The sequence below is a fragment of the Rhamphochromis longiceps genome, linkage group LG13, assembly GCF_057381845.1.
Source record: "Rhamphochromis longiceps isolate RC_006_pf linkage group LG13, R_longiceps_female_GT1.1, whole genome shotgun sequence".
In the NCBI taxonomy this organism is placed as follows: Eukaryota; Metazoa; Chordata; class Actinopteri; order Cichliformes; family Cichlidae; genus Rhamphochromis; species Rhamphochromis longiceps.
In genome coordinates, this window is record NC_140569.1 from 14,989,667 (window position 1) to 15,002,243 (window position 12,577).

The 12,577-nt window shown below is 38.9% G+C and overlaps 1 protein-coding gene across 2 annotated transcripts in view; it reads right to left on the bottom strand.

Moving 5' to 3' along the window:
- LOC146655521 (SH3 and PX domain-containing protein 2A-like) overlaps positions 1–12,577 on the bottom strand; it is a 62,352-nt gene that overhangs the window by 28,498 nt on the left and 21,277 nt on the right. For both annotated transcript variants that reach the window (XM_085427921.1, XM_085427922.1), the window contains exons 3-6: positions 12,215–12,290; positions 11,504–11,580; positions 10,649–10,740; positions 3,549–3,580 (exon numbers count right to left, since the gene is read on the bottom strand). In XM_085427921.1, the coding sequence (XP_085284047.1) occupies positions 3,549–3,580; positions 10,649–10,740; positions 11,504–11,580; positions 12,215–12,290 (277 nt within the window). The remainder of the gene's footprint in view (positions 1–3,548; positions 3,581–10,648; positions 10,741–11,503; positions 11,581–12,214; positions 12,291–12,577) is intronic.

Consider the following 12,577-nt stretch of genomic DNA (forward strand, 5'->3'; position numbering starts at 1 on the left):
TATTTGCTACACGGGTTTCTGCTTTTGAAAAAAATTGAATGAAAACTACAGAGCTGATGATCTGGAGGAATCAAACATATTTTTTGGGGGGGGTTACTTCACTCTGTGTTGATGCCTTTTTTGGCACAAAGCTACATTTCTTGAAAAACAAGTGCACAAAAACAAGTGCTGATCATTGGAAAATATGAAATCACTGCCAGGCTGTGTATCATGTGAGCCGCATCTTTGTCCACATACGCATGATAACAACAGAACAGGGACCCACTCATAAAAACACTGCTCTACAGCACTACTAGAGGCAGTGTAAAACAACCCACAGTGCACCTTTAACTTCACTGGATGTTGCTGATATGAAAAAAAAGAGACTGGAATCAGATTCAAACCGCTAATTTAATGAGCGAGACTCCTCCACTTCATCAGGTTTTCCAGTAGAAAATCTGACGCCTGCACCACCGAACAAACAGAACGTAAGGAAAAAGAAACATAATGGATCCTCGGTTTTACTTACACAAAATCCTAATAAAAAATATGCATTTGCAATTTTTTTCCTCAACAGTATAGTCTTTGAAGAACTGTCACTAGTCATCTCTTATCAGAAACCGTGCATCCTGTACTGTATCTGTTCTGTGCTGCAGGGGCCAGAGTTCAGGAGAAATGGAAAAAAAATTCTACACCAAACCTAGAAATCTGTGCATGAAATGAGCTGTTATATGACAACAACTAATAAAAAAAAACATCTGTTTGATCGACATTTGATTTAAACCTTAACACATTTCATGTACTGCTTGACTCATAATTATGTACGACTGAACAAAAATGCCCAGTATTCAATAGCTTGTCATTGACAGGGAAGCTTGCTGAAGCAGCGTACGGCTGTTAAAGTGGTTTGGAAGTCCTCATTTGCCTTAATGATTTCCTATGCCAGTTTAAAAATCACATCCATCTGCAAACACAAACAAACACACGGCCCTCTTGACCCACCCACCATCTGACTTGTTACCAGATTCCTTCCAACACGCGCACGCGTACACCCATGCATACTACATGTAGTATGTAAACTCCCTCACAGACACAACCTCATCCACACATATGCACCCCCGTAGGTCCTGAGAGACCTGCAGCTCAAATAAAGACAGCAAGTCTGCACACATAAACACACTCACTGGGCCTTTGCGCAGCACTGACATGGTTTCCACTTGCCACGTAAACCTCCTCTCCTCTCCAGCTGCTTTTCACATGCACTACACCCTCGAGCGCTCCATTTCTTTCTTTCCTACTCAATTTCTATCTGTCTTCTGGTCAGCCAGCTCTCTTTCTGAACGCACATAAATACTAAATTTTTTAAGCTCCTGAACTTCGGCATCCTATGAGCACAGTAAGCAGCAGTTGATCCTGTTTCCTTTAGAGGTTCGCTTCTGACAGTGTGTCTCTTCACCTAACAGTGATTCATGCTGACCAGCTGAGTATCGGCAGTCAGCCCTGACAAATCCATTATATGCTAAAAAAAAATGGCATGGCTTTCTTTGAATCTCGTGTAGATTGTTGCAAGGCTATGATGCAGAATCAATCACTGCTTCGATCTTGCAGGGCTCCAGAAGCGTGAGTCATAAACAAGAAATGAGATGTGGGTCTGAATTTTACTGAAAACACATGACAGATGAGATCCCCAGTTTATATAACACAATTTCCTTTCACTACACTTCTTTTCACTACCCCCCATCTAGTATCAGCTCTACCAAAAAACACAAAAAGAGAAGAAGAACATTTTTTTAAATCCCAACACAGCAAATGATGACAGAACTGTCACGAAGCCAAAGATGATAACAAAACAAAAGTGAATGATCATCTGTGAGTGTGCTGTTCCTGTTTTCTTCTCTTCCCAGGTAAACAGCGTTCCAAATCAAACCTCTAATCGCTCAAAGTTTTGTGGTGAGGGGTTACATTCTCTGTTTTAGGCAGGGGATCAGTAAACTCTTAAGGGAAACCTGCAACGTGTAATTATGGAATACATAAGCTGCAGCTACAGCAGAAATTCACCACAGACTCACTGCACTTATCTGCTGTCCTGCTTTGAAAGAGAAATATCCATCTTTAACCACTAATGTCCAGCATGGGGACTATACTGGGGGGCTTCAAGATCAAGTATGGGGAGCTTAAAACAGTATGAATAACAAACCAGCATACGTACCAGATATAAAGTGTATTATTGTGCTTTGATTAATAAGACTTGAACCCAAAAAAATGTTTAAAATAAGAACAAATACATGCATATAATAAAGTCTGCAAAACAGATCAATTTTAGATCTAACTAAATTATTCAAAATAAAAAGGACAGCTACTACATGATAAAACTTTCCAGGCAACTGATATGAATATAACTGGAAGCCAATCTAATATCTTGCACAGACTGAATGCAGGCAACACGCACAGACACACACAGCTGAAATACGACAATTTTTTCCATTCCAGTATGTAGCTGGAATTCACTGTTACATAAAGCCTCAATACCGTGGAACGCATAATGAAATTAGGCTGGGGTCTTATTTCATTTGGTGACAATTCCAGTGCAGCTTTTCCTCAGAGTGGATCACCCACAGAAAATTAACTTCCTAGGAGCTTTTATAGCCCAGCTATGCCGTATGTAACTGCGGCAGACTGCAGGAAGGGATTGCCAAAGCAACTTTACATCTGATTGCAGGACGAACGTGTAATTTGTAACGCGTGCGGGTATTCTGAGACTTCGAGCACGCAAGTGGATGCATGCACAAGAACTGGACAGCTGTTCACTAAAACTCCTCTCATGCTTTTCCTGCCACCTCCTACACTCGTATCCCCATGCTCAGCTGAGTCACTCAGCACTCTAACACACAAAATATTAATGCAACGGCCTATTCTGGCAATGCAAATGCAGAGGCACAGACAGGTGGTCTCGCCCACATTACACTGTTTTCCTGACCATTTAATAATACCACAGGATTGTTTATGGCACCAGAGTCACACTCATGGCGGACAGTTTGGAAAAAAGAAAACAACACATAATTCACAGCAGCACAACCAGAAATGTACATGTTATTTATTTAATAGTTTTATTTCTAAACTGCCCCAAACAGTTATCTTCATAACCAGCTAATCTGCAACTTATTTTCTTGATTAATTGAGAGATTCCGATTGTTTAGTCTCCAGAGAGGCCTAAAACCAAATATAATCAATTTACTGTCACATGGGGCAATGAAAGGAAGCAAATTCTGCAATTAAAGAAGCAGAAAAAAACATTTAGCATTGCTATCGAAGCTGAAAATATTAATATCATATATTTACTGATATATTAAAATCTTTATCGTCTTACTGAGGTCATCTATCTTCTTAAGCCCCCACAAGAGATATCAATTTTTTTCCATTATCAACAAACACTGATCTCATTTTCAGTTCTGCCTAAGACTCCTTAAGACTTTGACAGGTAGAATTGCAGGAGTTGCCTTTTCTTTTAAATTTAAAGCGGTACAACTTTTTTAAAACCCATGAAAATTAACATAAGGATATTTTCTTACCCGATTTACGTTTGCCAGAGCCTCCACAGTCTCTGCAAAAGAAACAACAGCAGAGCAACATGGTCAGAATGAGTGTGTAAGCAAGAAAGGCCAGAGCATTTATATGACTGGTTACAGCTGAATCTTTGCCCGGGACCATCCAAGTACAGTTGGCACACAAGTATCAGCCAAACCCTCGCTGAGAATGCATGAAGAACTTGACCCACTACCAGTGGGAGGGAGACAGGGTGGGATACGTATGAGTGAGTCGCACAATAAGTGTGTCAAGGACAGCAACAAAGGAACCCATCGGCCCTTTTAGCCAATGTGTGTATATTTCTGTTAAAAAGCCAGATATGTTGTACATGAGGGGAATGCAGCTGCCTCTATTTAACAGAACAGCGTTTATTGACTTTACAACAGTATCATATCCCCCTTTAAGTCCCATTCATCTTAAGATGTGAAAGCATCTTTCTGTTCCGAACTATGAACTGCAGAAAAAAACACTGAAAGGAAGCGAGCTAGTGTCAATGAACCTGCTCTGTGCTTTGACACTCATGAAGGTCACAGAGCAGTGACTATCCCTTCACTGCACCCACGCTTACTGCGCTGCTCAAAAAGCTGAGCTTAATCAGCAGAGATGGGATATTTATGTTTACTTTGTCAAAATACAATATATGCACTTTTCCCACTCAGTGTACTGCAACTTGTGAAAACACATGCAAAGTCTACCAAATAGAGTACCAAGCTGCAGGTAACAGCAATAGAAAATTTATGTGTTTAATTTACTCAAGTAAAGCGTTTTTTTCTCTATTTTTTTAAATGCAGTGCATGCGCTGTTGAATTCGTTAAAATGCTTTCCTGAACTGTTTGTGGTTTCTTTATTTGTACACGTTCTCTCAAAAAAATGAGCGTTGATTTGTGACGGCCACCTCGTATTACAGCAGAACAGGTCATTAGCCTAATTTCCAATTGTCACCGTTGTTCTATTCAGCCTCTTTCACACTGACGGAAATTTGTCATTTAGAGACAGGCAATAAATAAATGATGAATAGTTTTTAATTAATTCATTATAGGTTTCTTGATTCAATTGGAGCACTCACGCTTCATTAATTGCATGCAGGCACACAAGTGATGGTATTTCACATAATTACTCCATTCAGTTTGATGGGAATTTGTTTATAAAGTGGAAATGCATAAACATTTCAGGCCAGACCATTTTAGGAAGTTCGGGCTGAGTGTTATGCCCTGGTTTAGTTAACTTGCAGAGAGAAAACACCGAGGAGAAGTTGAGTTTTGACACAGATGGAAGCAGACACCTGGCTCTATGGAGGGCCAGCAGCAGGACTGGAGCCACAGCCAGTTATGGATATGAGCACATGTTTGGATAAAACCTGTCCAACGTTTGCCAGGTTACAGTCTGTTCATCAATACTCAGTGTTTGATTGAACCAAGTTACCAAAAAAACCCTGCAATTTTCAAAGTAGATTATTTGACACTGCTGTACAAATAAGCTATTTCGCATTTGTTTTACATCTATATAATGAAATAATGTAAAATATATATATATATATATATTCGTGATAAAATAATATCGGCACAATTTCTCTTTTTCCCCGATGAATGAGCAAAGTAAACACAGATAATTTATGAGACAATTATAATAATGAATTGCTTATACATTAGATTGATTAAAAGATTAAATAATAGACTGACTAAACTGACACTGAAACAAAAAGGCCATGAACTGAATTTCGACGGCGTAAGAAAAATCATTAATCGTTCATCAGCAATATAAATGTCATATCTTTCGATAAGATTGATGAACAGAACAAAAAACAAAGTTAAACTTTTGTGCCAAGCCACATAAACAAAGCTGTGGATTAATTAAAAATGCATAGTCCAACTAACAATGGGAAACTTTAAAACCCCAACTTTATAAGGAAAACACATCTAGGGTCAGAGGTCAGAGGAGAATGGGCAGGCTGCTTTGAGCTCATAGGAAGACAACAGTCACTCAAGTAATCACTCGTCGCCACCAGTCTATGCAGAAGAGCATCTGTAAATGCAAAACCTTGAAGAAGAACAGGGGCAGAAAACTACACAGTGTGCAACTACTGTCTGCTAAGAACTCTAGACGGAGGCTACAATTCTCACAAAAATTGTACAATAGAAATGAGAAACATGTCGCCTGGTCTGATGAGTCTCAATTTCTGCTGCAACATTCAGATAGTAGGGTCAGAATTTAATGTAAATAGCATGTAAAAAGCATGTATCAGCGATTCACACTGCTCATAGTGATGTAGGTCCATTTTCTTTGCACACTTTGGGTGCCTTAGTTGCAGTTGAGAATCCTTTAAATGCTCTATCTCAGCATGCTGACCACGTTCATCTATACAATCTACCGATCTTCTGATGGCTGCTTCAAGCAGAATAACACAAAGCTCAAATGATCCCAAACTGACTCTTGAACCTGACAATGAGTTCACTGCACTCAAACTCCAGATCTCAATCCAGCAGAACACCTTTGGGATGTGGTGGAATAGGAGGCTCACAACTTGGATGTGTAGCCAACAAATCTGCAGCAACTGTGTGATGCTATCATTTCAAGGATGGCCAAAATCTAAGGAATATTTCCATCGCCTTGTTGATCCTGTGCCACAAAGAACTGAGGCAATTCTGAAGGCAAAAAGGGCTCCAACCCAGTACTAGGGAGATGTGGAAAGTGTGTGTTATTCCATTGGTTTCAGATTTTCCTATGTGTAAAATTGTTATAGATGTTAAATATTTCTTAATTATTTTAAAGATGTCTTCATTTGTTTTTATTTTGCCAAAATCTGCTTGGGCAGAGATGAAACTGAAGTAAGGCGGGGAAGAAAAGTGGAGATAAAGGAGACTCTTGACATGCCCTGCTTGCTTGTGACCTGTAGCACAGAGGTGGAGTAATATCTCTCCCAAGAGGAGACTGAGCACACAGTCCTGGCTTTGTGTACTTTCCTCTTATCACCAGTAAAATCTAATAGGTGAGAGGAAGGCAAGGGGAACGAAAATATGTCCAAACACTATTAAAAGTTTAAGACTGAGCTTGTGTATTTAGAGGTAAATTTCAACCTCTAAATACACAAGAAGCTGAAAAATAGTCTTTTCAAGCCATAAAGCTTTAGTTTCATCATTCAGACCAGGACGCACATACAGTGCAGGACACACGCACTAGCACTGAACACATCATTAAAAATTTAAACCCGTGAGAATCCATCTGAAGCTTGAGTTGGGAGTGACCATCTGTTTGCACATAACTGCAAACTCTTTGTAGGTGGGCCTATTACAAAAAAGGAATGTGTAAGATATTAGTGCTCGCATTTTTCATCCAAGCCAGAGGACTGAGGTATCTGCCTTTCTTCAGCACACAGACACTTCTGCACGACCTCGGATTAACCTCTGCAGGAGTAACCTCGAGCTCGAGTCAATGGGTCGACATCATTGAGCAGCAATCCATTACGATAGGGTTGTGATTTGCACATAATCTCTTACTACACCGTTTCTGTGCATATCCTGTAACAAAAAAAAAAAAAGGTGGTGAGGTTGACTCAAATCCTCACAAAGGCACACACACTGCTGCAGTCAACCTCATGCGTACTGGCCCCAATCTCCAGCAAAGCTTGGCTATGATCACACACTGATGTCAGGTTAAAAGAATGTTAGTTTGACTGTGTATCAACCACTAATTACTCTCCTTGTGGTGAAACAATGATGTCGAATTAAGACTTAAGCTGTAAAGAACAACTGCGTTTCATAACTTTTTAAAATCCTTTGCCTTTTGTTGTATTAATCATGTTCTGTATATGCAATCCCAATGTGAGGGCTCACCCTCCAGTTAAGTACAAAAAGCAAGCTGTCATGTGTGTTTTGGCTGAGATTAAGGTTAGGGTTTGGCATGTAACAACTATAATTAAGGTAAAGGAGGTTAGTCAGGACATTTTCTTCCCAAATTGCTTGTGTTTACATCCACATACATATATCAGGAAGAAAGGGGCCACCGATTTTCTACAAAAACATTATATGTTTTGAACTGATGCTGCAAAAGTGATAAGAATTTAAACAAAATTCAACTATTTCACTGTTGAAAATGATTAACCTCCTTCATCTGTCATATGCATAGAAGTGACTAAATGAAGTTAAAGTTAAGATGGAGGACTGACCTTCAAAGTCACACCTTATGGAGGCAATTTTGTTTCTTGCATCGCTGTTAGATTTTCTTTTCCTTTGCCAACAGAGCTTTTGCTCTGAATCATTGTGGATCATTAGCGTCATCTTGATTTTAATGATTTTGTAACTTCTGATACTAATTTCTCTTGGATATGATCGAAATTTGCAAATGTTCCAAAATTCTCATACGAGTAATACTTGGATAATCTGACTGATCTGAGTCATAACATCTTAATCCGAATTTGTTTAGAGCTTATGCATAATATAAGCTAAAATATAGTGTGTATGTGTAACATCACTACTGCAGGCTGCTATTGTATTGCATCCCATACATTAACACTGTGATTGTGTCCTCTTGGTGACTTCTTATATTAGAATAGGACCACTTGGTTCAAAAAGAGAAATTTAAAATCAAATATCACTCTCTCTTTATTTTTTATTAACATTTGTTTTGTTAATATTTTAAATGTATGTGATTCTTTTATATAAATGAAAGAACAAATACAACAGAACAGGTGGTGTATCTCGTCTCCTTTTTGTTTTTTTCCCTCTTGATTGAATCAGGATAGTTTCCAAGCTCCTTGGTTAACAAAAAGAAAAAAGAAAAGAAAAATGAGATGGCGTGGTGTAAACTTAATTTGTCTGTATGAAAGGTAAAATGTTATTTTAAATTGACATTATGGGCATATGTGCCTGTTAACTAGATTTAATTATACTTCACAACACTCCCGTAGATGCTGGCCTCAGAGGTGGGAGTCCTGAAAACATTTCCCCTCGGAGGTTAATAAACTGGAACTTTCTGCAGTCACACTGCACATACAGCCCATGGATAGTTTTCACTAAACAACAATAATACAGAGGCTGGCGGAGAATGTATTATCTCCAGCAAAACACCTTAAAGCTAACTGATGTCAAAATGAGTTAAATTGCTGTGTTTCAAACAGCAGAGACATCCACTTTCAACTCTGCATCACTGTAAAACACTGAAGTGTTCAAAGACCGATGACTAAAACTTTGAATTTTAATTTTATATTTAGCCACTGGCATTCATTCTCAAAAAGGAACTCTAACTTCAAAAGGTCTTCCGCATGTTTCTTATCACAACCTAATTTGGACTCCAGGATGTAAGATGATTTGTAAGACTACTAAAAAAAACAACAACATGTTTTTATTATACAAATTTATAACATCTGTCTCTCCAAATTTGTCTCAAAGCTTCTCTGAAAGTTCCCCTTTCTTATGAAATATACAGTGGCTCTCGGCCATTAACCGTCTGGAAATATTTTAAAAGAGGATATCATAATTTGAACGAATTGGGCGAAAGCACTGTAAGAATCCCTTTTGTTTAACTGCATTTCAACCACTCACTGAAAAATCATTTTTAGTGATTTCCTAACAATAAGAAATATTCAGATGTCTAAGAAGTATCAACATATTAGTTAATCCTTTTCGATGGCATTGTTAAAAAACCGAAGGCATAAACACAGGTGAGTTTTTTTCTCATTAAATCTGCCTTTTTTCTAACTTTCCATATAGCCAAACACAGCTTTATAGATAGATCGATAGAGCAATAGATAGAGATATGTAGTGTCTTTTAGTGTCTTTACTCAAAAGATTGCAAGGCTTACTTCACCAATATACTACACATTTAATTATCAATATAAATCTAATAACCCAATCGAAAACTGAACGCAGACTGAGGCATGCATTTATGATGGATGAGGCACCATCTTTCATTCACCCAAATGCTATAGAAACGTCTTGTAATTTTTAACCAATCATGTGGCTCCCTCTTGTGACAAGCAAAACAGTACCTGTGTTTTTTTCCTGTGCAGTGACCACTGTTGAACGTTAGATGGCAGTAGCATCAACAGGCTTGGACATGAGCAACAGTGCATCTCTATCGAGGCTGTTTGCAGGGCATGTTTGAACGGTGTGGAAGGAAATGTCATGACAGGACCAATTTTCTAGGTTGATTGGACGCATTTTTAATTGCTTTCATGACCTCTTTCATCTGTTTCATCGTGTTTCAGTGAGTGTGAGTGAAGCTCTATTAAATCTACAGCAAGGTTTTTCGTTTCACAAATAAACACTTCTAAAACCATTATTTGTAATTAAATAAATTAGCCGAACAGGACAGCAGAATGGTTCTTTTACATTTTTAACATATTAAATATTTAGAAAAACTATTTGTTTCACAGCTGGGTGTTAAATATCATAATTTTAGAGCATAAAAAGAACATGTTTTCTGTGAATTGCCCAGACCACCCCAGGAGTAAAAAAACAACTTGGGCAGCGGGTATTATACTTTAAGATATTAATTTAAGCTACGCTGGACTGTCTCTGAGATTAAGGGAGCCTCTCACTTTGAAGTGAGATTAACATGCAGGGGTATTAGAGGTTAGAGGTGATGGGCCCACATTGCTGATAAAAATATAATATCCCAGACATATGACTGAACATAAATCTAACGGAAAGAACAAAATGTAGACAATGAGTGATATTGCAGCCAGGCCGGATTTACTCCCACTCTGACTTTGAACTGAGTATGATAAATGGCTCGCCTGAGAGCCTTATCTGCCCTGAGACGTGAACTCCGACATGCTGTCGTTACACTGCTAATCCTTCCCCATTTGTTCTGGCATCAGGTGTCACCTCCAAGAAATCATTATTAATAAAAAGCAGGGCTTCTTGGAGCCAGATCAATCAATCATCCCTGACAAAGCAAAGCCTCTGGATCAGGATGGGTCAGCACGAATTAAAGGCAGCTGCTGAGCCACACACATTCAGTTTGCTTCCATATCCAATGTTCACATCCCACCAGAGGGCAATGTTTGGCATCTAACAGTTCATGCATACAATGCCAATGCTCAATAACAGCTTGTGATTTCTAGCACATAGTTATAGTTACTCACTCTGTGGGAGGGTTGAGGTCTTCTGACTTAGTCTCAAAGAACTGAAGGACCTCCTCACTTTGGGAAATGTGGGTGGGAAGTTTCATCAGAGCCTAGGAGAGAGAAGGGTGGGAGAAAGCTACTGATTCCAATAAAAACAATAAAAGGTCACACTAATGTGTGTCAGTTTGGACTGAGTAACTGGTTTATAACACTTAGTCACTACCCAGTCACATGAGAAAACCAGGCAGAGATGTGGAGGGTGTGCAGGGGAAGGAAGAAGGCTCTGAGCACAGAGAGAGAGGGTTAAAACAAAGAGAAAAACACAGACCTCAGTTTGATTGAAATTAAAAAGACACCCTCATGTAATCTGTATTTTCAAGAAAGCTTTGTGCTTTCATTCATTCATTTCAGGTCCAATAAATGAGAAACTGCTGCCACACTTGGCAACACACCTGCCCCACATTCCCATCTGTGGGCTAATAAGCATAAGAGGATCAGGTAGCTATCTGCACTCATTGCTACAATTAAAGTCTGCTGATTCATTCTTAGTCTCTCTTTTGTTTTTACCCCTGCGTGCCCCCATTTCCCTCGTTTCCTTCATATGCTGCCTATTTACATTGGTGACAGGAAATGACAAGCACAGAGAGCAGTTGCTTTCCTGTTGAGGCTGGTGGAGGGGAGATAAATGTTGAGGCCTTGAAAAAAACTGTGGTAAATGTTCAGAGGGTAGAGCACTGACAGAGATAAAGCACTCTTCCAAACAACATATAAATTAAAAATGAGTAGTCTCTTCAATAAGAGATGCATTGTGCTGCACACAAGTTGAGAAAAATCCAGCTCTGGAAACAGTGAGGCATGCAGCTTTTGTCTTACTTTGCAGTAATTATCCAGGTGCTTCAGCCTTCTGACGGCTACATCTCTTATGTGACTGCGGCGAAATAAGACTTTACCTGAGGAAAAGCAGAGCACTGTCAGGTGTATATAACAAAAAACACAAAAATATTATGATTAAATGCTTAACAATCGTGCTATAATTTAGGCTTAGACATTTATAAAATCCCAGCATGATCCCTTTCCAGCTCAGCTGGTACTGACACTGAGATATAAAATTCCAACCAACATACGGAGAACTTCTCTGGAGCTGATTGCTCTCAACTAGTGGGACTAATGTGAGGCAATTGAATCCACTTTTTCGCTTTTTCCCATTTCCTAATTTCTAACTCTTATGAGACTGAGATTGCTAAGAGCATGAAGCCTACTAAATAGAAAAATAATGCAAACCATTTGGGGGTTTAAAGGAATACAGTTCACACCATGGTGGGCTTACAGCTTGTCTAACAAAGGATCTCTTCACTGCTCTCCTCTGCTCTGGCCCACAATGAGTTTATCAGATTAGACAAATCCCTTTCTGCTAGCCTCCTACTGAGATGGCCGACCACAAAATGATTTGGCCCGGATGGAGAATGGAAGCCAATAAAACAAAGCAATGTGGTAGGCGATGCTATGGAGTGTGTAGGAGGAACAACAAAATGTCTAATAAGACAACACTGACAGTGCCAGTGTGTGCATACTGAGTTTAATCACCTGGCAAAAAAGGAATTATTCTCTTTTTGGGGTCTTTTTGTCCTCCATCAATTGGAAATTTGTCAAGGATTCGCATCTGCAAAAAAGAAAAAAAATTAAGAAATAAAAATGAAAATGTAACACGAACATTAATTGTGGAGCAAAACTTTTTTAAAATCCCCCTTTCGAATACAATAAAGACATGAAAGGCAAGCAATTATAATCATGCAAATGCTTGATGGCAAAAAAAAAAATCAAACAAACTGTCAATTATCTATCGCGAGTTTAAAGTGGAGTAATCTGTGATGAGATACAGGAAAAGGGGGTCTGAAAATTCTCCAGCAACAACTGACCATTTTGTAACAGTACATGAGTTCAACACAG